The 27,739-nt window shown below is 39.4% G+C and overlaps 1 protein-coding gene across 5 annotated transcripts in view; it reads left to right on the forward strand.

Moving 5' to 3' along the window:
• Positions 1–1,932: 1,932 nt before the first annotated feature.
• The window catches only part of GOLGA4 (golgin A4), a 69,921-nt gene continuing 44,114 nt past the window's right edge, over positions 1,933–27,739 (forward strand). For 2 of the 5 annotated variants that reach the window (XM_052796575.1, XM_052796584.1), the window contains exons 1-7: positions 1,943–2,345; positions 8,244–8,339; positions 17,220–17,318; positions 21,953–22,018; positions 23,152–23,466; positions 25,491–25,538; positions 25,966–26,022. In XM_052796575.1, the coding sequence (XP_052652535.1) occupies positions 2,259–2,345; positions 8,244–8,339; positions 17,220–17,318; positions 21,953–22,018; positions 23,152–23,466; positions 25,491–25,538; positions 25,966–26,022 (768 nt within the window). In that variant the 5' untranslated portion in view covers positions 1,943–2,258. Of the gene's footprint in view, positions 2,346–8,243; positions 8,340–17,219; positions 17,319–21,952; positions 22,019–23,151; positions 23,467–25,490; positions 25,539–25,965; positions 26,023–27,739 lie in introns of all 5 variants that reach the window. The other 3 variants (XM_052796612.1, XM_052796592.1, XM_052796602.1) reach the window with 3 other exon arrangements.

The following is a 27,739-nucleotide window of genomic DNA, read 5'->3' on the forward strand; positions in this document are numbered from 1 at the left end:
ATTCATCAGGCAATGCCCCTCTTGCTTGCTAACCTCTGAACTGTACAGCTGTGCTGCTGCATGTCATATTTAGAGGGAACAGAGGCTACCTGACTGAAGTAGAGGATTTTTGCTTTTTATGGCTGCAGTAAACTTAATTGCCCATTTTATCTCATTACCTCATGGACTGCTATTTCAGGTGCTTTTGCCCCTTTAGTCCTGGAGACTTTTTCATATACCTCTGTTTCAAGCTCACCTATAGAAAAGAGAACATAAAAATCTTCAAAATATTTATCTGTTATGGCTTGTAGGTTAGGACTAGCTTTTTGAAGGTGTTACAAATCAACAGTTGTTCTCACTAGAAATCAGTAGAGTGTGCAAGTCACTGCTGCCATCCGATGTATGCGTAGTCTTAATGGGAACAAAAAAAAAAGGATTGCTACCAGTTTCAGTTTATCTACAGCTAAACAGACTGCTGAAAATTACTTTTTTTTTTTTTTAACATGTAGCAAAAAATTAGGGAAAACTTAAGAGCAGTTTATGTTTGCTGTAGATGTAGCTCGGTTATTTTTTTGGTCAGTGTACAGCAAACAATCCATTTCCTATCCACGTTTTTCCTCAAATTACTTAAAGATGACCGGAGTGTATTTCAGGGAAAACATTTCTGGACGTTTGTGATTACTGCATACAGCCTTCTTAGTATGGCGCTTTACAGAAGACCACATGGTTCAGCATATCTTGCAAACAGCATGATGTATTTCTAGCCTCCATACAACATCACTGTCAACACAGCAAGTTTCAAAATAGTCCCATTGTTGGAAAATGAATGCCAGCTACTGCTGACAGCTCTCTGCATCTGCACTGACAGGACTGAGCACACACACGCAAATCTCATCCAACATGGGCTCTAAAGCCATAGGTTTTAACCTAAAGTGGCCAAGAACATTTCTGCCCTAGTTTCAGAGAGAGAACAACTGTGGCAAACACCGCCTTTCCACGTTTAATGGTACTGTATTTGTGAACAATATACCTCTGGTTTACAATAGAAGAGCACTCAAAAGGTTTCAGGGTGGACTAAATGAAAAAAGGTGACATTCTTATCAGCAGGCAGGTTTTCAGACAGGTTCAAAAAGCAACTTCTGAGCATTTTTTAGTCAGAAGCTTTCACAAGCCCAAGAATCGAGCACCTTGTAATTACCTTGTAATAACAAGCTGCCCGATTATTCGGGTTGTGAAAGCTTGCGCACGAAACTGTCACCAACCGGCCCGGAGGGGCTTGTGTCACCTGAGGGCTTACAACCCCCCTACTACCAGCATTCCGGCAAATCAAGTCTTTGCACTGATCTGCCGTGCCCCCTTCATCTGAAAAGGATTTATCTGTAATTACTCATCCAGCCACACGCAGAGCAGTCGCTATGGAAGCAAACAAGAGGAAAAACAAGCGGCCGGAGCCGCATCCCCTCCGGCTCCCCAGGCGCGGGTGGAGCTCGCCGCGCCCGCTCCTCGCACGCCCCTGCTCCTCGCACGCCCCTGCCCGTAGAAACGCGCCGGCGGCCCCTAAAGGTGCAGGGTCGGGGTGCACCTTCTCCTTTCGTGGGGTGCAGGAGCCGGGGGGGGGGGCGGGCGACCTTGCCCCGCCGGTGGCGAGGTTAAGGTAGCGGATCGCACGGTTACGGCGGCCCCGACACCTCTCTCAGCGGCGGGAAGGCGCAGCAAGGCGGCGGTTGTTGCGGTTGTCGTTACCGCTCCGTTTTCCCTCCCTCCTGACAGAGAAGCCGTGACTCGACCGCGGGGGGGGCAGTGCCTCCCCTCCGCCTGCTCTATTCCCGGCACGGCGCCGCCTCCCGCCCCGTGGCCGCCGGGAGGGAAGCGAGGCGAGGGGAGGCGGGTCCGGCGCTCAGTCCCGGCCGGGCGGCATAGAGCCGGCGCCCGCCCCCGGCGCGGGGAGGGAGGGAGGGAGTAATGGCGCCGGGCATTCCGTTGGGAAGTTTGTGCCTCGCCGTATCCCGTACCCGCCTGAGCGCTCCGTTCCACGTTGGCTGCGCAGGCGCAGTAGTCGCGGCGTTCACCTGCTCCGCGGTGGGGGGGGACGGAGGAAGGAGAGGCGGCGGCTCCACGGGGCCGGGGCGAGCGGAGCTCAGTACCACCACCGACACCCTCCCCCTCGGCGCCCCTCGCCAGCTGCGCGGGAGGCGCTGACTGACCGGTCGGGGAGCCGTACCCCGTTCCCCTCGCCGCCGGCCCCCCGACCTCCAACCCCCCCCCCCCCCCCCGCCACCATGTTCAAGAAGCTGAAGCAGAAGATCAGCGAGGAGCAGGCGCCGCCGCGCGGGGCGGGGGGACGCGCGGCCCCCTTCCCGCCGCAGGTACCGCGGGCGTTGGGGGGGCGGAGGTGTCGGTCGGGTCGCTGGGGAGGGTCAGGAGGGAGCTCTGGGCCGCTTGCAGTATCAGGGCGGGCGCCGGTCGCCTCTCGCCCGGAGGCGCGGCGTGCCCGGCGGGGCAGGGCCGCGCTTCTCCCGGCAAGGCCTCGGCGTCCCGCTGACAGCGGGTCGGTCCGGTCCCGCCGGCCCGGCCGCGGGGAGGGTCGCGCAGCGCAGGCCTTGGTGGCCGGCCGAGGATGGGCCGGCGGGCAAGCGTCGGGCCCCGGCTCTCTGCCAGCGCGGGGCGGCTTCGCCGTAATTTCGAAAGCCATGTTTGTGGTTAGCGAGCCGCCTCCTGTCCGGGAAGCCTCCGCAGAGGTTTCCGAGAGTGTTCTTCTCTTTGGCCACCCTACAAAGGCTGTCTTTTGGAGGGATGTAAAAAACAGCTCTCGCTTGAACATCAGACGGAATGAAACAGAGTTGGGTTTCGTCTGTAGCGTTTAAGGGAATGACACTTTCACGTGCACTGGGTAACAATCCAGCATTGGGATCGCTAGTTACCTTTTTCTCTCGTATTCATGTTTATTCTTTCAATTCCTCTAAGTCCTTTCTGTTTCCATCGTTTAGAGGGCTGGTCTGCTTACCTTAGCCTTATTTTTGCTTTTTCTAACTGTGGAAAAATTGGGGATATAGTATAAAGCTGGGAGCAAGGCTTCCCCCCCCCTCCCCCTTCCTTATTTTGGTCATAATTTAATTGGTCATTTTCCCCTTATGTGTACTTTAACAAAATTATGATTAGTGTTGGATTCTAGAAACTACTGTTTTTAAATGATAATAACGCACGTTAGATACAATATGGGTGCAGAGTATCTCTGAAGGTGACAGTGGCCAAAAAAAAATGTTGTGGTGATTTCATGCATGTGTTGAAGCAGAACAAACTCTCTCTACCAGTTTAAATTTGGGTAGAAAGACTTTGAAAAGTTAACTTTGTATTGGCAAACTCTGTGCTGAAAAAGATAATGTCTGCCTATGTCTCTCTGGCTTTTTGCTGGGTTAAGTATCCTTTGCATCTCGGAACCTAAAAGAATAAACCTGGTATAAACTCTTTATCGTATGAATGTTAAGCTATAGGCAGATAATTGGCTTAATTTTACAAACAGGCGATCAGTTGCCTGGGCTTGATCTGAATGTTATTTGAACCACTGGGAGATCTGATGCTGCATAGTCTCAGTATTAGACCATGGTTTCAAAGCTGCTGATACTAGCTATGTAGTATTTTTTAAATCACTCATTTGTCAAATAGGGGCAGTATTTTTGGAAATGGATCTACTGTAAAGCTTTGTGTAGCTTGTTGAGTTTTATTTTAAATCCTTTCGTAGTTATTAACTCTGGGTCTTCTCTAGTTAGTGAAGTTAAGTACATTTTTGTCAGCGGCAGTTTAGAGTGCTGTCCTGAATTGGCATACGTGGTGAACTTTCAGTATAGTGTAAAGAGATTGAGTTGCAGCACTTACTATTTTCAATAAGCAGCAGCTAAATTATGATACCTTGCACACAATATTGTAACCCACTTAGTTCAGGATACTTGGTGCATGTGTTAAAGGGTCAGTGCTTGCTGAAAACCAGCCTTGTAAATAAATTTGGGCCTGAGTGCACATGGGCATCCAACAGCATAATATATTGCAGTCTTTATTTGGCTGTTGAAATTAACATTGACAAATTTCATGAAACCTAATACAAGAGCTTATGATAAATGATACTTTCACCTAGTCTGCTATACTGTGGATAGAGTAGATCATGTAACTCAAGGGTTGACGTGAATGGAAAGGCAGAAGCGGAAAATGAGAACAGATTTTTATTTTTGTGTAAATAGTTGTCTTGCAGTATTGCTTATTCTTCAGTTCTCAAGTAACACTAGAGGGAAACTGAAGTTAAATTTGATCTTACAAGTAAAATAGGCTGGTCTGCTCACTCCTTGTATCTCATTTGAAAACAGATTCTGTAAATGAGGACGGAGCGGGAAGGTTTTGAGGCCTGTAAAATGTGCTGGAGTCTTGCAGAGAGTGTGGAATATACTTTTGTTACTTTGCTTTCAGTAATTCAGATCCTTAAAGTGCACTCCATTTATTGGGTACTCTGTCATCATAGAGATTATCAGCTGCTTTCTGTCGAGGTATTTTCAAACCAAATTTTCCAAACGCTTAACGTTTCTTAGTTTTATGAGACTTCTGTTCGCATTCATTTTTTGCTCTTTACTTTCCTATGCCCTGTTGTAGGGAGACTTCACTCGCCATACCCTCTCTGGTATTCATATCTTCTGCTTTGAGACGTGGAACTTGTCATTTGTACTCTGGTTTGTAGTGTCTGAGACTAAATTTACTGATCTAAGATAGATTAAATCCAGAGATAAAATTTCTCAAGTGTAACACTTTTTCTGAGGAGGTCTTTAGGCCTCTTTCTTTCATATGAACAGTTAGCTAACCGATGTCATCTGTCAGATTGAGAATACCTGCGCTCTGCCCCTCACAGGCTGAAGAACACATCAGTTTCTAACTGGTGACAGGGAAGAAAAAAAAAAAAGCTATTGCAATTCCAGGTGTCTCTTGCACCGATACTTGTTGAAGATGGTACCTGACAAATAGGAATGAAGAAAAAGTGACACATTCAATACGGTTTTTGCCTCAGTCTTTAATAATACTGATAGACCTTGGGTTGCCCAGTCCCCTGAGTCAGAGGACTGTGGCTGTCGGAACAGTGACTTTCCATTTGTGGACACTGAAATTGTAAGGGACCAGTTTTATCGGTTGGATGTTTATAACTCCATGGGACCTGATGGGATTCTTCCCAGAGTACTGAAGGAGCGAGCAGATATTACAACAGGACCCCTTTTAGTCATCTACCAAAGGTCTTGGGAGTCTGGGTAGGTCCCCACTGACTGGAAGCTAGCCAGCATTGTTCCTCTTTACAAGAAGGGTGTGAGAGAAGACCCAGGGAACTACAGACCTGTTAGTCTACCCTCAGGACCTGGCAAAATTATGGAGAAGATCATACTGGGTACTATTGAAAGGCATTTAAAGAACAATGCAATCATCAGGCACAGTCAACATGGGTTCACAAAGGGAAAGTCCTGTTTAACTAATTCAGTATCCTTCTATGATAAAGTCACCTGCCAAGTGGATGAAGGCAAGGCAGTGGATGTATTTTTTCTGGCTTTTAGTGAGGCTTTTGATACTGTCCCTCACAGCATCCTTCTGGACAGGTTGTCCAACAGTGGGATCAGTAGGTACACAGTGCTCTGGGTGAAGAACTGGCTGAGCAGCAGGGCTCAAAGGGTTACAGTGAACGGGGCTACATCTGGCTGGTGACCAGTCACCAGTGGTGTTCTTCAGAGGGTTCAATTCTAGGGCCAGTTCTGTTCAATCTTTTTATCAATGAACTGGATGCAGGAGTTTAATGCACCCTTGGCAAGTTTGCTGATGATACTAAACTGGGAGGTGCTGTTGACTCTCTCGAGGGACAAGAGGCCTTGCAGAGGGATCAGGATAGGTTGGAGCACTGGGCAATCATCAGTAGCATGAAATTGGACAAGAATAAATGCTGGAATCTGCACCTGGGATGGAGTAGTGCTGCTGGACACAAGCCTAAATTGGGAGAGGAGTGGCTGGAGAGCAGCCCTGCAGAAAGGGGTCTGGGGGTGCTGGTTGACAGGAGTCTCCACAGGAGTCAGCAGTGTGTGCCCTGGCAGCCAAGAGGGAAAACTGCATCCTGAGGTGCATCCAACACAGCATAACGCACCAGTCAAAAGGGGTGATTATCCAGCTGTATTTAGGGCTGATGCGGCCTCACTTTGTGTGCAGTTCTGAGCCCCACCATTTAAAAAAGGATGGGAAGACACTGGAACATGTCCCAAGGAGGGCAGCAAAGCTGGTGAAGGGGCTGGAAGGCATGTCCTCTGAGGAGCGGCCGAGGACTCGGGGTTTGTCCACTTTGAAGAGAAGGAGGCCGAGGGTGACCTCACTGCTCTCGACAGCTTCCTGAGGAGGGGACGTGGAGAGGGAGGTGCTGATCTCTTCTCCCTGGTACCCAGTGCCAGGATGTGTGGGAATGGCTCAAAGATGCGTCCGTCAGGGGAGATTTGGACTTGTCATGAGGAAATGTTTCTTTACCGAGAGGGTGGTCACACCCTGGAACAGGCTTCCTGGAGAGGCTGTTGATGCCCCACGCCTGTCAGTGTTGAAGAGGCGTTTGGACAACATCCTTAATACCATGCTTGGCCTTTTGATCAGCCCTGAAGTGGTCAGGCAGGTGGACTAGATGATCATTGTGGGTCCCTTCCAGCTGAACTATGCTATTCTGTTTCATCTCCTCTGTTCTGTCCAACTTCAGTTACATCATCTTTCTGTTCTTTGCATAAGATCAATGAATATTCGTTCTGCAGAGCTTAGTGCCACAGAAATGGCTGTAACTTGACAAGAAGTCTGAATGAAGCAGCAAAAACTGTAGAACCGTTAAGGGCAGAATGAAGAGATACGTTCATACTCCTAAACGGTAGCAAAGTGGCGATGAATATTTGGAAAATGTTTTCCTTTGTGTGGTGAGGGCCAGAAGTGATCTTTAAATCACTGGCATTAGGTTAGGGAGTAGGAATAAAATGAGAGTAGGCTATTGGCATGAATAGATCGTTACTGTTGTTCAAACCCTATGAAGACTTTTGGTGTGAAATTTTTCAGCAGGACATAGAGCTTTTATGGTGAATGGTTATTTGGTAGTAGGTGAGGTTTTTGAGTTCTATTTTCAAGTGGGAGCACTGGGTCCACTTGGTCAAACCTGTAACTGTGACTGACTGGAATAATCTTGCGTTTTGTTTGATATTGTAGTTAATTCACTAGTATCCAAATTTTACAAAATGCACCCATAGATTTAGGCTATAAGGTGAGTGTAATGCTCTGAAAAACTGTCTTTTTTGGTGATATCTTTTCAGTGGTGTGATAGTCTGTCAATTATGTTTTGGAACATCCAACTCTGTCTTGTGAGACAGGCATTGTGGAAGGCAGAATTTACATATGCAACCTCAATGATGGTACTGCAACAAAGTGTTAAAGGATTTGTGGTGGTAGTTTTTCTTTTTTTCTTTTCTTTTTTTTTCTTTTTTGCAACACTGTTCATTCTGGTCATATTGTAGAATATACCTAATGAGAGATCTTACTAATTATTTTCTTCATACATAAAAGCTTGTTGATATTTTAATGTTCATTACATTTATACTGAAATTTTATATTTGAATTTTGAAGTATGAGGCTGGCAAGCTACTTTTGGGTTGGGTTGGCATGGCTTGTTGCAACCTCACTCAGCATGAAGTTGTGAAATTTCTTTGAACAGATGTTCAGTGCTGACAGGAACAACAAGTTCATATTGACATCATAAAATGTGTCATTTTCTTCTGCCCTTTTTCTTTGTTTAGATTCAATTTTATATGTGTTTTTTTCTTTGTCAGTTTTTTTATGTTAATTTCTTAAAGGAATCAGATGGTATTTTGTATGTAAATGCTTGAATCCCTGTCAGTTTGCAAAACTTTTAAACCTTAAGCAACTGTACTATGTTCCTAAAGTATTAGAAGGCTTGAGTTTCAAATGTGGTCTAAGAGGACCATTGTCAGAAATAATCAAAATAACTAATTTTGTTGCATGCTCTCGTGGCTGATTGATTACATAATCTGCTCTGGAGACTTTGTAGTAAGGTAGAACTTTCCACAGATGGTACATGGAACTGTTTTTTTTCTTTAAAAGGAAGATCTAGACCAGGCTTTACTGAGATGTTATATTTAGTAATTGTTGAAGTGAATTATGATATGGAATAATTAGTTCTGGAATTAATATTATTGCTGACCTGTGTGATCTCTGTGTAGGTCCCTTCCAAATCCCCTCCACCAACTGGCAACAGAAGCAGGACATCTTCGTTTACAGATCAGAATGATGAAGGCCCATTAACACCAGACAAAGAGGTCAGCTGAGAACTGTTTTTCTGTATTTTTCAACTTTTAACTTTAAAAAAAATAAATCTAACTTCGTGTCTTTTGATTAACTTTTTTTTTTGATTCCTCAATCTCACTGTTTCTGTGCATTTATAGATACAAATAGTCTAATTTTTAGGTTAAATACTGAAGAGTTTAATATTAGTAAAACAGCCCTTTAAGCTGTAGTGGTTAACCCCCAGATTAGGAAACCTTTTAAGTCCTTCTTCAGGTCTTAAAAATCTTACCCCTGAACTGAACTCAGCTTGGCACTTTGCTTCCTGCAATGATAATAGTAATGAAGGGAAGAGTACTTCATGATTTTGTTTTGTATTTTGGAAATGCAGTATTGAGTTTTCTAATAAATGCTTTTTTTTTGTCTACTGTTATATATATAGAGAGAAATAGATGTGAGACTTCTCTCTGTCTTTGAAGAGAGGTTTTCTGTTTGCTTGCTGACATTATGAAGCATCAGTTGTGTCACGCAGGGTAAATTATTAAGTGTTTCAGTAAGGAGAGTTTGCTGGTTTTTTGTTGTTGGTTATTTTTTCAGGAAAAACAACCTGCATTTCTATTCTTAATGCAGAGTATAGAAGTAGCATATTGCCGCATGAAACTACCACTGTGGCCTAGAAGGAATGAGTTGGTGCCGAGAGTTGGTGTCGTCAGCGACTACTGCAAACATAAAGATATTTCCCCCCTCCCCCCCTTTTATTTTGCTATGCGTACCCATTGTGGAATGTGCTAGAGGTTAAAAGACTGTTTTGGCCGAGGTTTTCAGACTTTTTAAGCAGCAAAAGCTTAGTGGAATGTGAAATATTGAAGCCATGAGACACAGTGATGTTCTTCTCTGTGACTGATTTGCTGCTTCTGTCTGTCATTAGCTTGGTCCTGCCTACACAAAAGGAAGAAGTTTTTCTCTCTCTTTTCAGTGGGAAATAATAAAGGGAAAGAATAAGTGGTAACACTCCTCATCCCTTTTATTATACAAGTACTAACTGCTTTTCTGCTCAAATAGTATAACTTACACGTTGCATGAGAGGCAGAATACTTTTCCTTAACTTGCATTTATTTTTGAGGATGTCTGCTTTTATTCCAGGTCTGAAAAAGGTTTGTGAGCCTGAAGGCTTATCTTCTATTTCAGTTTTATCAATTGAGTTAGTAAAAAATACTAGCTCTCTTCATGATTTGGATAACATATTTAAAAAACAAATACATTTCAAATGTTGTTGGGTGCTACTGATATGTCACCTGTTTGTATCAATGCTTTCTGTAGTGGTTGTCATTTCTGTGGAGAACTATGTTTTGTCTTGTAGTGCTTCATTAGATTTATGTTGCCCCCCAGCAGGCTGTTTTTTCAGACTGCTTTTCCAGACAAACAGGAGAAGCAAAGAATTCCCCACAGGACACACCAAGTTATGTTGGAAGAACATTACGCTCTAAATACAGTGGTTACACTGCAATCATGAGAGAGGCAGAAGGAGAAATATGATTAAGAATGGAAACAGAGTACTAAAGTGACCTCAGATTTACAGTTATCCTTGGGCTTAGGGAGCTGCTGTGAGAATTCTACTTGTGAAATATATCCTGTAATTAAAAATTCAGAAAGTAGTGAAGCTGTTAAGGGAATGAAAATCTCTTCTTTTTTTGTAAGGTCTGGTTTTATGTCAAAGGGAGAATTTTACTAAAATAAAGATAAATTTAAATGATCAAGATATGAAATCTCCTTTTTCCAAATATTTCTCATAAATGTTAACAGAATGATTAAAAGCAAATTGTCTTTGAAATTTGTTTGTTGGATTAGATTTTCATGAAATTCAGTTCAGCGGTAGTATTACTATGCCTAAAAAAGATGCAGATATTGCATACTATCTGAAAATACATGCCCTGCTTATATGGGTACATTATGTCTTTTGAGGGGCATTTTTTTGCAGCGTTCTCATTTGATCAGGCAGGTGTCAATGGCAATGGCATCACAGTGAACTAAAGTTGGACAACATTTAATACACTGAGACTGTTTGGTTTTTGAAGAGTATCTTTTGCTAAAACGTTCTTCCAATACATGAATAAATGCTAACCCTTTTGGTACTGAAAGCTAAGCAAAATTACAGTGTTTCATAGTTTTCTTTTACGTTCTCTGTCCTCCCTCTGGCCTATTATGTTTTAGTATGTCTTCAATAGATCATGGTTTTGGATTTTTAGTGCTGTAGTATCAAAGTTTCAAGTATTGCATGTGAAAGTTTTGATTTAAACTCAGAATATTTTTAGAATTAAAAAAAAATTCAGAGCGAATTACAATTGTAAATGACAGCATTAGTCTGATTGAAGAAGTATAAGAAAACATACAGGGAAATATTCTTGCTTTATATTCTGCAATGACAAGATCTTTTTGTTTATCAAAATTCCAAAACATTCTCAGTTAAAAAAAAAAAACAACAAAAAAACCCCTTGTATGCTCCATTCATGGAACACTAGGTAAGTTTCTTCTAGTTTAGTGGAGCTGTGGCTCTCCAGAGGCAGCGTTATAGAGAAGCTCATAATTTTTTCAAGTGTAAGGAAAACGCAGAAGTCTGAGTTCTGTATTCTGTTCTTGCAAGTAGCCCATACAATATGACTACAGTGTGAGGTAAAAGCATATATTGGTACTTCCATAGAACTTCTTCGAACAATTTGCATATCAGATGCCTTCTGAGTTGGTGTTGGTGCCATTTGAAACAGCCCTGGATGATTAAGACATGCTTACTTGGTGCTTCCATTCTTTTCTAGGGAAGAACAGTGTTTGGTTTTCAAACTGTTACTGCATTGACTCTTGAACAGAATTTGAGGTGAAATACATTAATCATATTCAGTATAGTTCCTAGAAGTTCAAAATTTTCTTTCTGTTTTATAATATACTTAAATACGCATCAGGCTCACCTGCCGAAGATAGCAAAGCTAGTTTGGAGCCATCAACTGAGAGCAAACAGCCGATAGCTTGCTGTGGATGACCTACCAGTCATGCAGATCCAAATATCACTCACATCCTCATGAGTGTTACGGAAGTGACAGCAGAGCACAATATATATAGCTCTTCTTAGAGCTAAAGATAAAGTAGCCAAGGCACTTTTCTGTCTCAACTTAGTGCTATATAATGGCTGTGTTTTTAAATTAATTGAAATGTTTTTCTAGCGTGGACGCTAAAGCAGGACAAGTAAAGCTGAAATAATGTTCCTTTAGTAGCTTTGTTAATGCTGCATCTTTCCTGTATTCATATACTTAATTTGACATACTTCTAAATAGATGTTGCCATGCAAAGACAGTAGTGGTTCACATATGTCTATATCTTTTTCCTTTCTGACATGCAAATTTAAAACTAAATTTTGGAGGCTGTATAACCTAGTTTGTATCTAAAGCCTGGATTTTACAACTCCTCATGTGTACACCAGCATGTTTAGATTGCTCATCAGAATGAAAAGCAAACCCAAAAAGAGTTGTGTGTGATTTCTGTACTACCTCTTTCTGAAAATGCAGTTCTGCACTCTTAGATTCTGGGGCTTTTTTAATTGCAGAGAGAACCCTTGAACTTTCAGCTCTTGCTTCAGTTTTTCCTATTTCCTGATCTCAGTAGGGATGAGGCATAAAAGGTTATGTTGCAAATTGCACAAACCTTCTATAAATAAATATTTGTGTAAATCAGCAAATTACTGAATTATTCATAACTTTTTTCTGGCATTGCCCAACTTGGACAAATAACCAAATTTATTTATTTATTTATTTTACTGTGGGGAATGAGTTACTTGTCAGTAAGTGTTGAAACTCTAAACCTTTAGCCTGATAGCTGACATCCCCCAGCTCCTTGAACTAGATGAACAAATACTGGCTTGTCTCTTAGACAAGCTTATAGTCTGATCCCTTTCTCTCTGTCTTACTGTGTTTGTATACAACACGGCAAAACTGTCCATGTAGAGTTATAGAAGCTTTTAAGCATTAACGTAGTACAAATGCACATATACCATGATGCACTTTGCTAACAAAGCGTATGAATTTTCCAATTTGCTTGGTCACAGGTTAATCTGAAGTTTGGAACCACTAATTCTCTTCCTTTTTTCTGAAAGGGAATAATGACTGCCTTTGGCAATCAAACATGTATTATATGTATGTAACATGCATTGATTCAACTACTGCCATCTCCAGAGCAACAAGACTTGGGTCAAACTCTAATCCCTGTTAAATTCTGGTTTTTGTTTCACAGCATGTTAAGGAAGCCCTTTGATCTAGGGATCACATGTATTTTGGCCTTTGCGCCCCACTCATTAAAATCTTAGCAAAGGAAGATTTGAGCATGGTAATTCTTCAGAGGGAGGAGGAATAGCAAGAATAATAGGAACACAGTTGGTTTTGGAGTTCAGAAAGTCCATAAAGAACAAGTAAGGCTGCTTAACTTAGGCCAAACTTGAGGGCTACAAAAACTGTTCAGAATTTTGGAAATACAAAGGTTATTTAAAAAATAACTTTAGGTATTGTGCTTTGGTAATACTGAAGGAAACATAGCATCACCTGGTGAGTTGCTTCATTGCCTAATTTACCTCATTTGTAACTTTCTCTCCAAGATAGAAATGTTTGTTGGTTAGTAAGATTTTACTTGCAAAAAAAGCGTAGGAGTTAAATATTGTGACAAAAGTTCAGCAATATCACAGCCTTAATTTGGTGCCTGAGATGAAGGTCGATATGGGGTAGGGAGTTCATTTACCCTGGAGTATGTTTGAAACAGAACGTTGGAAGGTCTTAGGATTTCTATAGCAAGCTTCAAGTGTGATTTGATGGCATTCAGAGGATTAGAGAAGGTTAGTTAAAGGATTATTTACATCTTTGCACATTTGGTCTGTTTCTAGTATGCTTCAGCCCAGTTGGGTTCCCTGCTTGTCTAGTTTTATTGATCACATTACTGGCATAGCACTAATGTGGTGTTGTGTTAGTGATACGTTAGACAGTATAGCACCAGAGATGTTTAATGTTTCTGAAGCTGCTAAGATAATTCAGAGTGGGTTTTAGGCCAGATCCTGAAGTGCAAGAATCCACTGTGGAAATCTTTATATCTGTTTAATTTTGGCAGACTAGCAGGTTGTTTCTTGCCTTTTTTTCTAGGAATAGGTGAATCATTTTTAGTGACTTTTAATACCCCCCCCCTTCCCCCAAGTTAATTAAAAAGCTAGTTTTAAAGCCATACTGAATAGTTGATTAAAAAATTAAGAAGTGCAGATAAAAACACATGTATATATTGGAAAGCATTAGGTAGTGTAATTATAGGACTCATTAGACAACTCTGCCTATAATTTAGCTGTGAAAACATAGCAGGTAATGAGCTGCTGGCGTAACAAAAATACTGTGAGCAAGTACTTAACTATTTTCATTGTTGGGAACCCATCATCTGAGAATGGAGGATGAACTCACTAATGAGAAGATGCAGCCACTTCTAAATGTGCTAAGGAGATACCACTCTTGGACCATGACTGAGTATATTCTGTCTTTGGTAGCTATTTGAAGTGTGAAACTTGTCTTGGCTACTGGGAAGGAAATATTTTGCGATTTCATTTTAATACAGTGATTACTGTTCTGCCTCAGTATTGTTGTCTTCTGCCCTTTATTTGTAGGGTTGGCTCCTTCGCTTTTGTGCTTGCCTTTACTCAAGCAACAGTAGGGTGAAGCTGAGATGATTTAGTGATGTTCTTGCATCAGGGTTCTGACTAACATCTGTGAAACTCAACAGTATTGTTAATTGCATTCTACTGTTTGTGTAAGCTATTAGTTCTGATAGAGACCCTGGAGTTACATGTCTGCAAACTCAAGCAGTACTGCATCAATTTATATTCATAAGCTTTTTTCTTTCCTTTTCTCAAAACTGTAACAGTTTTGACTGTTAGTAATGTGGATTGGCATATTTTAGGCTACGGATAGCTTGGATCTTCTGATCTCGCTGAAAAGGAGTTACATACACTCCCTATCGTTTGCCTACCAGGTAGTTTGAATGAATTTTTTAAATTAGCTCTTTCCATTGTTTAAAGCTCTCTGTCATCTTACTGGTAAGTTTTTTGGGTTTTGTAATTAACGTTGTGTGAAAGACTTGCTGTCTAAGCTTCCTGTTAGAACTTGACTGTGCTGACACAGTCATGGACTTCAAGGGATGATTGAAAATATAACAATTCGTGGATGCTGAACATACTGACAGTCCAGGGTTTTTTTTTTATTTCGGGTGAAGAATAATAACTTGTTAGAGATTAAATAGGAATTCTTTTTAATGCGAGTTGCTTGGTGTACTATTGAATGGAATTAGGATTAAGCAAAATAATGCTATGGTGAAATGTCACAACTTAGTATTTTGAGAAGCAAACATTAGCATACTGTTACGATGAAGAGATAATTTGAACCATCTGTGATTCCTGAAGTTCTTGATGGTCATGTTTTAAAAGTGATTTAACTAAGCTGAAGATAATGTTACATGTTGAAAATGTTCATAATCTTTTGGTTAACAGTATTTCCCATAATCCATTTATGAGTGCTTTGCAAACTGTTTCATCATCTTAACTGATCTTTTCTAAACATACAAAGTAATTTTTATCTTAAAGATTTCATTATTTTATTTGTGGTTGAGAATTTGCATACTTCTAATTCATGAGGCCATCGGGCTTGCTTGTAGTACTGCTGCTGTATGTTTGTACACTTGTGTATACATAGTATTTGCCATTTCTTTTTCTGGCATATACCCTTTCAGGAGGTTCATGTACAAAATGCATAGCACGGTTAAGGCTATGACCTTCTACAACCATCACCACTTGGTGAAGAATTTCTGGAATCAGACACTTGTCAGCTTCCTTATTTTTGTTTTGCCTAAAAGCTCAGATGCGGAAAGAAACTTAGTGGGGTTTACACACTTGAATAAATATATAGCAGGAGCTTTTAACACAGCTTACTCTTAGGAATTGTACTTTAAACAGGCTGAGAGAGAGGGACTGGTGACCAGTCTGACCAAACTCAGCATGTGATTGCAACTACAACTAGTGGAGGCACTGGGCAAGTGTGTCCAGGCTGGGGGGAAGAAGATTGGGAGCAGGAGAAATGGGACCATCTCTTTTGTTAGCAGCTCCTGTTTGTAATAGCTTAAAAGTGGGAAGTTTCACCTGAGTTTCTCGGACCTAGCTAGTTCTTGGCAAAGCAAGTAAACTATTGGAGTTCTTGTCCCATGCCAGCTTTGGGAATGCCATGACAAGGGCAGCTGAATAATAGAAGTCAGAATTAATTGTCACTGTCCCTGCCAGTTTGAGAAGCAGAAGTTGGGCATAAATTTTAGAATTAGTATTCTGCAGATATCCTGTCTGTAAAGACGGTTCACAATTTTATAGTTGTTCGGTTTTGGTTTTGTTTTGTGTTTTTTTGACCATGAACCAAAGCTTCTTTCCCTTTGTAGCTCTGGAAGGTCTTCTGATATAATTAACAGGATTCTCCAGCAATGGGCATTTGTACTAGTGTGTGTGTTTGTGTGTGTGTGTGTGCATATATATATATGTATGTATATAGTATAGTGAATCAAATAGGAGGTAATAAAAGCACATTGTTTAGGTTTTTATTTTGCTTTGTTTTCTGCAGGATTGGTAATTTGGGTCTTGGTTACTTGGGTTTTTCAGTAATTGCTTGGGTTTTTTCATTGTAGAAATATATTACAGAAAAGACATAGGGAATCAGTACCTACATTCAGAGGCTATTGTGTATGGCTGTCATTGAACATTAAGCACTTAATACACTTTCTGAAAGGGTTTTATGGGAACAAATTGCAAGTCATGTAGCATTCCAGATCTTATAGATGAAAATACTTTTCCTCTCTCAATTTGAATTTACGTAATTCATCTACTAGAGCACTGGAGTCATTTAACAGTCACAAAAAAATAAAAAAACCAACCAAACTCTAACTTATATTGTAATAGATTTGATTCCTAAAAATACTATGTAGGAACTTGAAATAAAACAAAATTGTTCTGAAATAATGGGAAAGGAAAAACCATATCGTGTTTTGGTTCAGTCAGCAGACAGCACACTTCTGAAATCACAGGCTGTGAGACAGTTGAACCTTGAACTTTTGTGTGTGAGTAAAATCATGAGAGGAATTTTTTTTTAAACCTGTTACAGCATCCTAACAGGATTAGATTGCATTACATTGCATTACATTACATGCATAAATCCAGTCTGAATCAAAATTTCAGTCTTCTGGAATTCCGGTTGCTCTTGATGTTTTTCATCTCTAGGAATTTACATCTCTTCTTTGATAGTGACTTGATAAAATGGTTAATTCAACTTGTGTTTTTACAAAATAGTCTGCTAGTAGTTTGAAAAATTTTGTAAGGAAATTTTTTTTAAGGTAGTTAGAATTCCAGTGTATAAGAGCACTAGAAGATAAATAGTCAAAAGCATGCAATTTATATTGTTTATAACTGAAATACTGATAGAATTTTTAGAATGAGTTTTTCACACATAACTGAGAGCAAAGAAGGCTCAGTGGTATCTGAAGATAAGTCATCCACAGAAGTTTAAAAAAAATTACAACATCAGGGCCTGAAACATTGTCTTTATCTTTGGTTAAACTAGGATTTTTTAATTTTTTTTTTTTAAATTGTGAGTTTCTTTACTTCTAAATGACCAAAACTGTATTTTGGCTGTTCTGAAATGATCTAATGCATATTTTCTGATTATGTCCTGCCTTTATCAGTATCTGTTGTCTCATAAATTGCCATATTGTTTTATGATGTTTTTAATAGTGTGGAAAAATTGAGTGAAATTGTGTAACATTCTTTACCTTATTACTTGATTTATTTTCCTTTTCCTACTTTTTGCATTGAATGACAGCTGCTAGCCGGGATGATAGCAGAACCTGCTTTTCTCTCTGAGTATACTATCTTTGCTTTGGATCCCACCAAACAACCTAAGCCACAGAGTGATGGTGTGGTGAGTCCTCCCACCCCTCTTAGTGATGCCTTTAGCAGGGGGAGGAGAGTACTGTACTAGAAGGCAAACCTAGCGTTGCTTGTGGCTTGTTCTCACAAAGGCATCTTAACTACTCTGTTGCTAACCCTGCACTAAATTTCACGGAGGTAGTACCTGATAGCTCCTGGCTGGTGTGCTGTATGATGTGAATTTATTGTAACTTAAAAAAATTAACACGTTTTCTGTTATACAGGTAACAATACACAACTTTTGAATAATTGTTGCAAAAGTTTCTACGTTTGTTGCTTAGAATTCATTAATGCCATTGAAAGTCTTCCTCTTCATTTTTATGTATGTCTGTATGTATTTCAAGATAAATGGATACGATAAACATTGAGATTGTTTTTGTCTAAAAATTTTGTGCTTTTTGCTGTGTACAGTGAAAGCCTCACAATGTCATTTACTACTAATGGTAGCAGGAAATAATTATTTCACCTAGATACTGAAATTCAGCTACTTCTAGTTGGTAACCTGGCAGCTATTATTGTGAGGATAAACAGTCCTTTTAAAAACTAGATTTTATTTAAAAGATATATTTCTTTGCCTGGAAATGTTTTTTTTTCATAGTATACAAGTGGAGAAGCTCAGTGGGAAGAGAACAAGTAGTGGAGAAAAAGAAGCAGGCATAGGGAGGAAAGCAGCCTTCTACGTTCTAACATATGCACGTACAAAGCTGTATTCTTCTCATTATTGTCACAGGACTGGGATGGCATCTTTCACGTGCTTCAGAGGCATGACATTCCTGAGTCCATAGTGATTCAAAACACAGTGTTTATTTTAGAGTCCCAGCTCATCCTCATATTTCATGATTACTTTGCTTTTCCAGTTTAGCAAGTGCTTTTTTGCTGCTCATGCAGAGGCTGAAAACTACAAGTCACCAAAAGCTATAACAGGATAGAAATTTGATAAGCAGATGGACATAGCACAACACACCATGTTGTGTTGGACTTGTCTCTCTCAAGCTAAACAAGATTGGACTGAAACAGTGATTAAAAAGGTGATCTGTGGAAAGTCTTCATTTGTTGTAAAGGGTTATGCTTGTTTAGAGCATGCCCTGGGAGCACAGATTCATTACTAGCTCAGTCATGGTGTTCTTGATATTGAGCTTTTTGATGGGGAGCAAAGAGGACGTTCAGACTGTGCTGAAATCTGTAGTTTTGAAATAGTTACTAGATTTTTTTTTTTTCCAGTTCTAGGTATTTTGACCATATTCCAGGTCCAGTCATCACTACTTAAAAGTTTCACTGCAAATTTAATTACGCTTTTCTACACTTACAGCAGTAAATAGTTGTGGGCTGTTTTTCACTACACTACAGAATATTCCTAGTACAGTTGCATTTTGAAAAACATATTTCTGTGAATGCTCAAATGTTGTCTTTATATTATCTTTTAGTGTATGCTTTAGTGGCAGGAATCACTTGTGTATTTATATGCAAGGCTGCATGCATAGCAAATAATTATAATGTAAGAGTTACTGTGAATGTGTTACCAATGTGTATTAATAATACATTACCTGTAAAACTGATTTTGTTCTCTGAACTTTTTGAAAGCTGTAGAGCTGTACTCTCACAGTAAGAATTGGGGGGGGAGAAAACAATGATATAAAAGTTTATAAGGAAGAGGAGGCCTGATTATATACAAATATATATTAAAAAAACCCATTATATACGTTTGGGAAGCCTAGGTAAACTAAAAATGCAGGAGAGGGAAAGTTTCATCAACATACACTAATGTGTATTAATTCTGCTAAAACAGACCAGTATTTTAGCTGTGTGTGTGCAAGTGAAGTGTGATCCAAGAGAGTGAGCATCATAGAGAAATGGCTGTAATTGTGGAATTTTTGGCATAGATGAAGTTAGTATAAACTCTTTGCTAACTAAGCTGCATGGGTTTTGTTGCATGAAGAAACAGTTCAAATATTCTTGGACAGAGAGGTTTTTTTAAAGGAAAATGAGGGAAGAAGATGTGTACTAAGCTCTCCTTCTTTCCTCCATAATTTACTCAATTTTGGGAATACCTGAGAAGGGGGGAGAAGAGTGAAATGTTTTTAAATGCAGACATTTAAGCTTTTTACTCTTTAGGCTTACAAATCTGTTTATACCTTTGAAAAATAAATAAAATTAATTAGTTTGCATTTCAGAAATAGGGAGGTAAGGAAGCACAAGTGTCACTAGAATGCCCTAATGTGCTCCAGTTAAAACTGAGCTCTGGTTTATACATCTTAATAACAAAAAGCAATGTTTTTATTAGAGATGGTAAGTATAGCTCTCTTTGGATAGAGGTATAGTTGTGTATGTTCTGTGGGTTCGTGGAGGAAAGATTTGTGTTGGTCTCCAGAAACCCTGATGTAACTCTGCTGGTTTTAAGTCTTTCAAAATGCCAGCCTGTGCTCTGTGATTCTAGTTTTGCTGAAACATCTCTTAAGGCTTATGAAAGGCTAGGGCTTTTAAGCTCTTCAAAGCTTCTTGAATCCGTACTTATATATAGCAACTTCGATTCACGCTTACTTTTCACTGTCTGGACACCAGAATCTGACCCTTTTGCCCTAGAGCACAGTGACTTAGAATTGCAGCAGCTAGATACCTGTGGTGGTCCAGTTTTTATATGAAAAATTGCCAGTGTATCCCTTTTATGATTTATGCCAATAGAAAGTCTAATCCCAAATATAGGTTCTACTTTTGTTCACACAGATCTAATAGAAAGACATCAGCCCAAATAATAGGAAAATTTAAAAAGTGGTGACATGAGTTTTAGTTTTGAAATGGCATTTTTTAAGGATTTTCATAGATCCTTAAATGGGAGCTTTTTAAGGATCTTCACAGAAAAGAACAGCATTCATGGTTTTTTATATTCATAACCACCACATTAGATTTATTAAATCTACTTAATCTTGTGTTCTAAAATAGATCTTAAATATTATTAAATTTTTCTTATGAATTAGTGTACAAACCCTCCATAGTTTTCTTTAGTTCTTTTAATGGGTATCAGAATTTATGATTTTTGAAATAAGTGTTTGTAGTTAGTTTGTAATTCTTGGTAAAGTATTTGTCTTCCTCTGTTGTCAGTCCAGTACTAGCATAGTAGACGCTTTGTAAATTGTGAATATAAATTTTTATTTTGATTACCCTTATTATTAACTTTCCAGTTAGGAAATGAAAAAAACCAGGTAATGGAGCTGAGAATAACATGTAGGAGTGCTTTAGTTTAAAACCCAGTAAGAGCTCTTAATTTACTAGGAATAAACCCACCGCCACAGGATAGTGCTCTGAAGCAGAATGCAGATTTTGTTCAAGCCAGGTGAAGTGCAATTTCCAAATCCACACAGCCTTCTTGTATGGCTGGTTATTGCTCATTTCACTTTGTCTGAATCTGGGTGACTGCTGATTTCTATGGCTTCCTTAACTGTCTGGATTTCTTTCTTCTGCAATATTTTTGTACTTCCTTAAATTTGCTCCACGTCAAACCTTTCTGAAGCCCTTTTACACTGCATCATTTCTCTTCTACGTTTATGTATGCTTATCTGCGTATCCACACAGAGTAGAACCTGTGGGTGTAATTATGTAGCAGATACGTGGATGATTGATTGATATTTCAGTTGTATATACACGTTAGATTTTTACAGCTTGCCTATAACTATCAGGGTACATCTTGATTAAAAATGAAAAGTTACACTGCTCTTAGCTGAATTCTTCATACTTTGTTCGATAGGTTACAGTGCTTTTCTTCTCTTGGAAAAAATTCATATCCAAGATGGTTTCTAGCATGTTTTTGCTATTTCAGTTTGACCTGGTTTAAACACCAGAAAACCATCTGGATTTGTACATGTTAGAAAACACCTGAACACAGGACATAGGAAAAGCAGGACAGACAGACTAGGAACAGAAATGTCTGAACTCTGTTAAAAAAAACAACAACCAAAAAACCAAAACAAACCCCAAACCAAACCAAAAAAACCCCACAAAAAAACAAACCAACCCCAAAACTGTTGTTATCTGTTGTGTTGGTTTGGGGTTTTTCGTTTGTTTTTCTTTGTTTGGGAGTGCAGAGGAATGTATGTGTGAAATTTTACCCAAGATGTTTTTTCTGAAAGTCTTAATTTTCTTCCTGTGCTTGTTGGGAGTCTTAAACAGCCTGTTACCAGCACTTTTTTTCCAGGTAGTTTCCACACCCCCACCCCCCAAAATGTTCTTAAATGAAGAAAGATGGTGTGATTCCACTGTTGCTCATGTTGGCTGTAAACAACACTGGTCATCAATTAGATTTTTCCTGCTATCATTTTGTCCTTTTGGCGTTTCTTTGATTTGTGCATAAATGTTACATAAATAATCATTATGAATAATTTAACTGGAGATGTCAGCATTTGCAGATGTCTCATACTAATCCATGCACACATAGCTGCTTTGTAGTTATGTATATTGCAGCAATCTGTTTTGAATTTAACAAACTAGCTTGTTTGCATGAAGACATCTTAATAAACATACAAAAGAAAGTACTAAAAACACAGGCAAGGAAAAAGCACAGATGCTGTTTGTAGGAATCAGTGAATTACAGTCCTTGTAGTCTATTCCTTCTAACAGTTGTTTTTTCTCCTCTAGAACTTAACTAAACCACCACTTCCCAGATCCACAGAAAATGATGGAAGTGGACCAGCCTCCCCGCAGGTATGAGGAGGATATGGAGGATTTGTTTCCTCTTTCACTGCTGTGTTGTCGTTGCGTTATGTTGGCTTAAGTGCCCAAGTGCCCGGTATGTATCTTCATGCTGGAGTAGGGATGACAAGTACTTGCCTGTCGGGATACTAGCCTGTTTTGTTTGTGTGTAATCCCATTAGCTGGTATTAAGTGTTGTCACTGATGTGTGGAGCTTTTTTTGTAGGGACAGGTTAGCAGTATCTGACGGCGTGCTGCAGGCTGCCTGCGTTGAGGTGCATCTCATTGCTCACCAACACAGCCAGCATGGGACATGGAGTGTTAACCTCACTTTCAAAAGTAGAGGGCATATTGTGTGGCTAGAAAGCTGATTTCTAGCTGAAGGAAAAGAACTGATAGGTTTAAAAAAATTGTCACTAGTGATAAAGGTGGAGGTCATAGCTTGCTGGAGTGGGATTAGCATTGGCTCCTAGCATGACTCCCGGCATTTGATTGTGGGGGCAACATTGTGCAGTAATGCTTTCAGATCACTTCTGTAGCACCAGCAGTGTACAGTACCATAGCACAGAACATTTTGTTGTAGACCAGCATAAGTACTTTAGGGGCATAAATCAATGACTGCATTTTATGTAAAAATCATAAAGTCATTTAAAATAAAATAAAAATAAGAAAAGGACTGTCTAAGATGGCATACTAGAACTAACTATTGTACAAGGACTTTTACAATAAATTTGTTCTCTTAATCATAGGAAAATATCTTTGTGTCTTTGAGATAAATACAGTCGTCTGTTTAATACATGACGAAGTGAGTCACTATTTTTTATAAGTTTGGGACAACAGTAAATGCAACTATTTTAGTTACATATTCTTCACTTTTAAAGGGGTTACACAGAAGTACATTATTTCAGAAGTTTAAATCAGAGCTGTAGTTTATTGGATTTAGTTGCTGTCTGAAATTGCCCACATGCGGTAGTTGCATGCTTGATTTTTCTGCACAAGGAGATTATTCTTCTAAGGGAGTGGTAGCTATTTGGTGTCATGCATGTGTTAGGCAACAGTCATTCCTTTGCTCAGGTCAGGTCTCTGTTTCCTGGGCTTCAGTGTGTCTGTCTGCCGAAGTAATTACTTGCTTTGAATTTTTGCAGCTGAGTGACACTCAGTCTTTCGCCCAGAGGCTTCAGCTCCGAGTTCCCTCCATGGAGTCTTTGTTTCGAAGCCCAGTAAAAGAGTCCCTGTTCCGTTCTTCTTCTAAGGAGTCTCTGGTACGAACTTCTTCAAGAGACTCATTGAATCGACTGGACTTGGACACAGCCGGTCCCACCTTTGATCCACCCTCTGACATTGAAAGTGAAACAGAAGAGCCTCCGGGAAACATGGACAGCCTCAGCAAAGAGCAGTTGCTGCAGCGACTGCGCAGAATGGAGCGCAGTTTGGGCAACTATAGGGGAAAATACTCAGAGGTAGGCCATGTTGTGACTGACTGACCTGGGTGGAGAGGGGAAAAAGATGAGGCTAGCAGATACTGCAGTAGTGGATAATTTTTTTGTTTTCTTATCTGGAGCAAATGGATCAACTTACAGCTAACATGAAAGTTAAATTATTATTCTAAGTCTAGTTATTTTTGGCCTAGATAGGTCAAACTTTTTTCTGGTAATAAAATGTGGAAATCCTTTTCTTTTGTTTGTAAATAATTTCGTGTTGTCAGCAGTAGAGATTAGTGGTTACTCACACAAAGTAGGCCAATGAAGGTTTCTGCTAAAAGCCCGTAGCAAGGGGTGGCGTTCAGTACAGAGGTGAGCATAGCTTGTACTTGCATGACAGCAAATTTTCTTTTGTTCTAAAAATTTTTCTTGAAGTGCACAGTGTATATTCCTTGCACTTGCTAGAGGCAAGTGGGTTTTTTTTCAATACATAACTTCTTTTCCCTATAATTTCCAGGTATTCCCTGGAAGGAATTCATTCAAGGACTATTTCTTTTGCTATTTCAGTGAAAACCAAGGATATAAGTAGTTTTGCTACTCATTTTCCAAGTTGTTGGGAAAAGCAAAGCTTTCCAAGTGGTGGTGTTGGATTTTTTTATTTTTTTCTAAAGTGTGTGTATGTGTTGTATTTAAAACTGGACATTTGCACTGGTTTTTACAGTTCTTTAAATGTTTGCTGCCCTCAAATACAAAAATTCCTGTGCAGATTTTTGGCTATTAGTGTCAAAATCCCTGGAATCTAAAATATGTATATAGCAATTACAGTATTCAGCATATGCCTGAAAACACAGTTGTCTTCCATTAATTCAGTAATTGTTGTCTCCCATTAATTTTTTGTTCTTTTCCAGCTAGTATAATATTTTTTAAAAGTTTATGTAAACAATGTTGCTAAAATGAAAATTCTTCAGTTTGTAGGTTTGTTTTGGTGTGTTTGTGGTTGGTTGGTTGTTTGTTTTAGTGTAGTCTGTCCAGCAAGTCTTAATTTTCTCTATGAAAAAGGCTTGGTTTTTTTTTCTATTTTTGTGAGTTTAGTCCAGTTGGAAAGAATTGTTTTGCTGGAGCTTGGAAGAAAGTAGTTTCAATACATAATGAGTATTTAAGATGTAATTTTTTTTTCTTACTTAAAGTAGGATACAAAGTTAGCATCTCAAAAATATGGTAAGGGAAACAATCCATAGTAGCTTTAGTTTTCTTTTAATCACAAAATAAGTATGACTTTGAAATTAAAAGTAATTTTGAATTATGAAAAATCCTATTTTCTTTTAAATAAAAATTTGAAGATATCTTTTGACTTTAAGTTTTCTGGTTTTGGAGTTTGGATTTGTTTTCCTTTAATTTTTCAGCAATTTGAAAATGGAATATTCTAGTTCCAAGTGCCATTATGCTACTTCAGCCTTGGACAGCTTAGGCAATTGTGATCAAATTTTTAATTAAACTAAATTGCACAGTTACTCATGAAGTCCTTTTGTCAGCTTACAATGAGAAATATTGTCCACTTCCAGTCTTTCTTTGTCTGCTGGGTATATGCAAAGCACATGGCATGAGAACATTCAGTATTACACAGACCTTTTTTGCTAGATTTCTAAGTGTATTTTCTAATGCATACTCATTGTAAAGTTAATTTTACTTAAGCTCTCTGGGACATGTACCCTTAAAAATGTACATCCCTGTGGGGTAGCTGTCTGGGATGTAACTTCCTGATACAGTTGGGTTTTGACTGCCTGTATTGAAGCACTGTTCCTAGAGGTCTTTTCAGTGAAGGGAAAACTGCGTGAATGCCGAGTAACCTCATTCTTTTGTCGTGTAGGCTTTATTTTTTAACACATTGGAGATACTTTATAGATGGAAAAGGGAAACATTGAGAAAATTTAAGTACGTTTCTGTCAGAAGAGCTTTCTCAAGTGAAGAGTTTGAAAATGCAGATAGTGTTACAACTAAGCAAATTATTTTGATAGCTGTAAGCAGATGCATTATCATCATTATACCCGATTTCTGTATTTTAGCTAGTGTCTGCTTATCAAGTTATGCAGCGGGAGAGGAAGAAGCTACAGGTAAGCATTACTTTTCATCCTCTTATCTCAAGGCTTTTCTGAATCTTAAAATGTGTAGTGGAAATAGATTTAATTTTCAGCGTATTGTGTGTGTGTTTACACCATATGTTGTGTATATATGTGTGTTTAACAAAAGACTTTCTTAGCTGGGGTTTTTAAGGTAGCCAAGCTAATATTGGTTTGTCAACATAACTGTGAAGCTATTGCAATAAAAAAGGCTGGAGTACATCATCTGAGTTTAGGTGATAGATTGCCAACCCACAGCTGACAGTTTATGATAATACTTTCACATCAAGCTTGACTCGAAGGAGAAATACAAATCATTAATTCTTCTGCTGAAATACTATTCTATGAATTTATTTATACTTTATATATAAAAGTTACGTTTAATACACCTGATGTTTATTCTTCCTTTTTTTTTTTAAAGGGCATTCTAAGTCAAAGTCAGGATAAAGCACTTCGCAGAATTGGAGAACTGAGAGAGGTAATTTCCTTTATTGATTGAATATTTACTTTATACCACACATACATAGGATCTTTCTCTGCCTAGCTTTTGATTTTTTTTTTTGTTCACCTTACAAAATGTTTTCTATTGCACAGCAGGGTTTTTTACTGTTTTTTTTTTATTTGTTTATATGGGGTTATTTCTCCTGTTTCCCATTCAGCAGCTTATTGTCATACTCCAAGACAGAGCAGTTCATCGTACTGACTGAACTGCTTTTCTCTTCGTTGTGAAATAGGTAGATATGTGTGTGGTTCTTGCAGTATTGTTGGGCCCAGCAGTCGATGTTCCCGTGCAATTTGTTGCTCTTCTAGTATTGAGAAATACTAATGCTAGGTAAATACAAGCAATAGGCACTTTTAAAATAAAGATTTTAATGACTATCAGTAAAAAAATTTAGGATAAAATTTAAAAAAAAACTCATTTTGATCTCAGTTATGATATTTACATTGCTTTTATGGATTTGTAGTATAGTTTGATTTCAATCATAAAATCAGGTAGGTTGTTTTATGATTATTATCCCCTTAGGTTACAGTGAAATTAAAAGGAGAAGCTCTAATGTATTTGGTATTAATACTAAACACAGGCTTAATTAAAAGACATGTACAAATTATTGGGCAGAGCAAATTAAAAGGGCAAGTTCACAAAAGCCATATTGTCAAACCCTGGTGAAGCAGAATGCGAAGCTGAAGCCTTTTTACTGTCCCAAGAGCTGGTGCAGCACCAGGTTTGGAGACGGGTGTGCAAGAGCCTCTCTGTCCATGCTCTTACCTTGCTTGGGAGCTGGGTACCAGCTCGTTCAAAGCCATAGGCTTTCTGTGTGGCTGCACTCCTGTTTTTGGCATGCGCCGTGCCGAGCAGCAGCGCTGGCGTGGACGTTGCAAGAGCCGTGAGACCATGGCGAGGTCCCACCTTTGCCTGAAGGCAGACTAGCTCCGGGCAGTTGGGTGTCTTGCCTGCAGACAGGGGCCAGGGTCTGTCCTTTGAGGGTGAGGTTCCGTGACTGTGAGCATCCAGACGTGCACGTACACAAGGCTCATGCTTGCCTGCAAGGGGCTGCCCCTGTGCGACCAGTTGGGCAGCCAGTCATTCCAAAGGAGGTCGCTGACAAACTGTGGGGCACTCTTCTTCAGCTCTGCGGGGTGTAATCCAGGTAAGTGGGCTGGGAATTGTGTGTGCTGTGGGGGTAGCATTTTGGTTCAGATCCATGCTGCTTCTGCCGCAGAAGCTGAGAACAGTGGGCCAGAGTGCTGGGTCTGTCATGCTTGTCTGAGCTGGAGCCGCTGCCTGGGCTGTCTCCCTGTCCTAAGCTAAACTGTCAGCCCATACAAGGGGAAAAGTCGCAGCATTACTGACAGAGGTGGCTTGCCAATATTTTTTTTCCAGTTCGCTACAAGGTCAAATGAAAGAAGCTCATTCTGTGTTAAGTGAAATATCTGCATGCTCCAGTGGGTTTAGTTTTCCAGCTTACTGGTATTTGGTAAAGTTTGGAAGGTGTGTGTATATATATATATATGTACCAGAATTAAATCTTTGGATTGTGAAAAAGAGTTGGACGTGTGCATACTTATTTTTCACCTCTTCTGTCATAGTCTTTCTGATTCATATATATATATGTTACATATATATAAAAATCAGAAATATATATAAAATTTTATATATATATTTGGCATAAAATTTAATTTCATTCTTATAGATT

This window comes from Harpia harpyja, chromosome 1 (genome assembly GCF_026419915.1).
Source record: "Harpia harpyja isolate bHarHar1 chromosome 1, bHarHar1 primary haplotype, whole genome shotgun sequence".
In the NCBI taxonomy this organism is placed as follows: Eukaryota; Metazoa; Chordata; class Aves; order Accipitriformes; family Accipitridae; genus Harpia; species Harpia harpyja.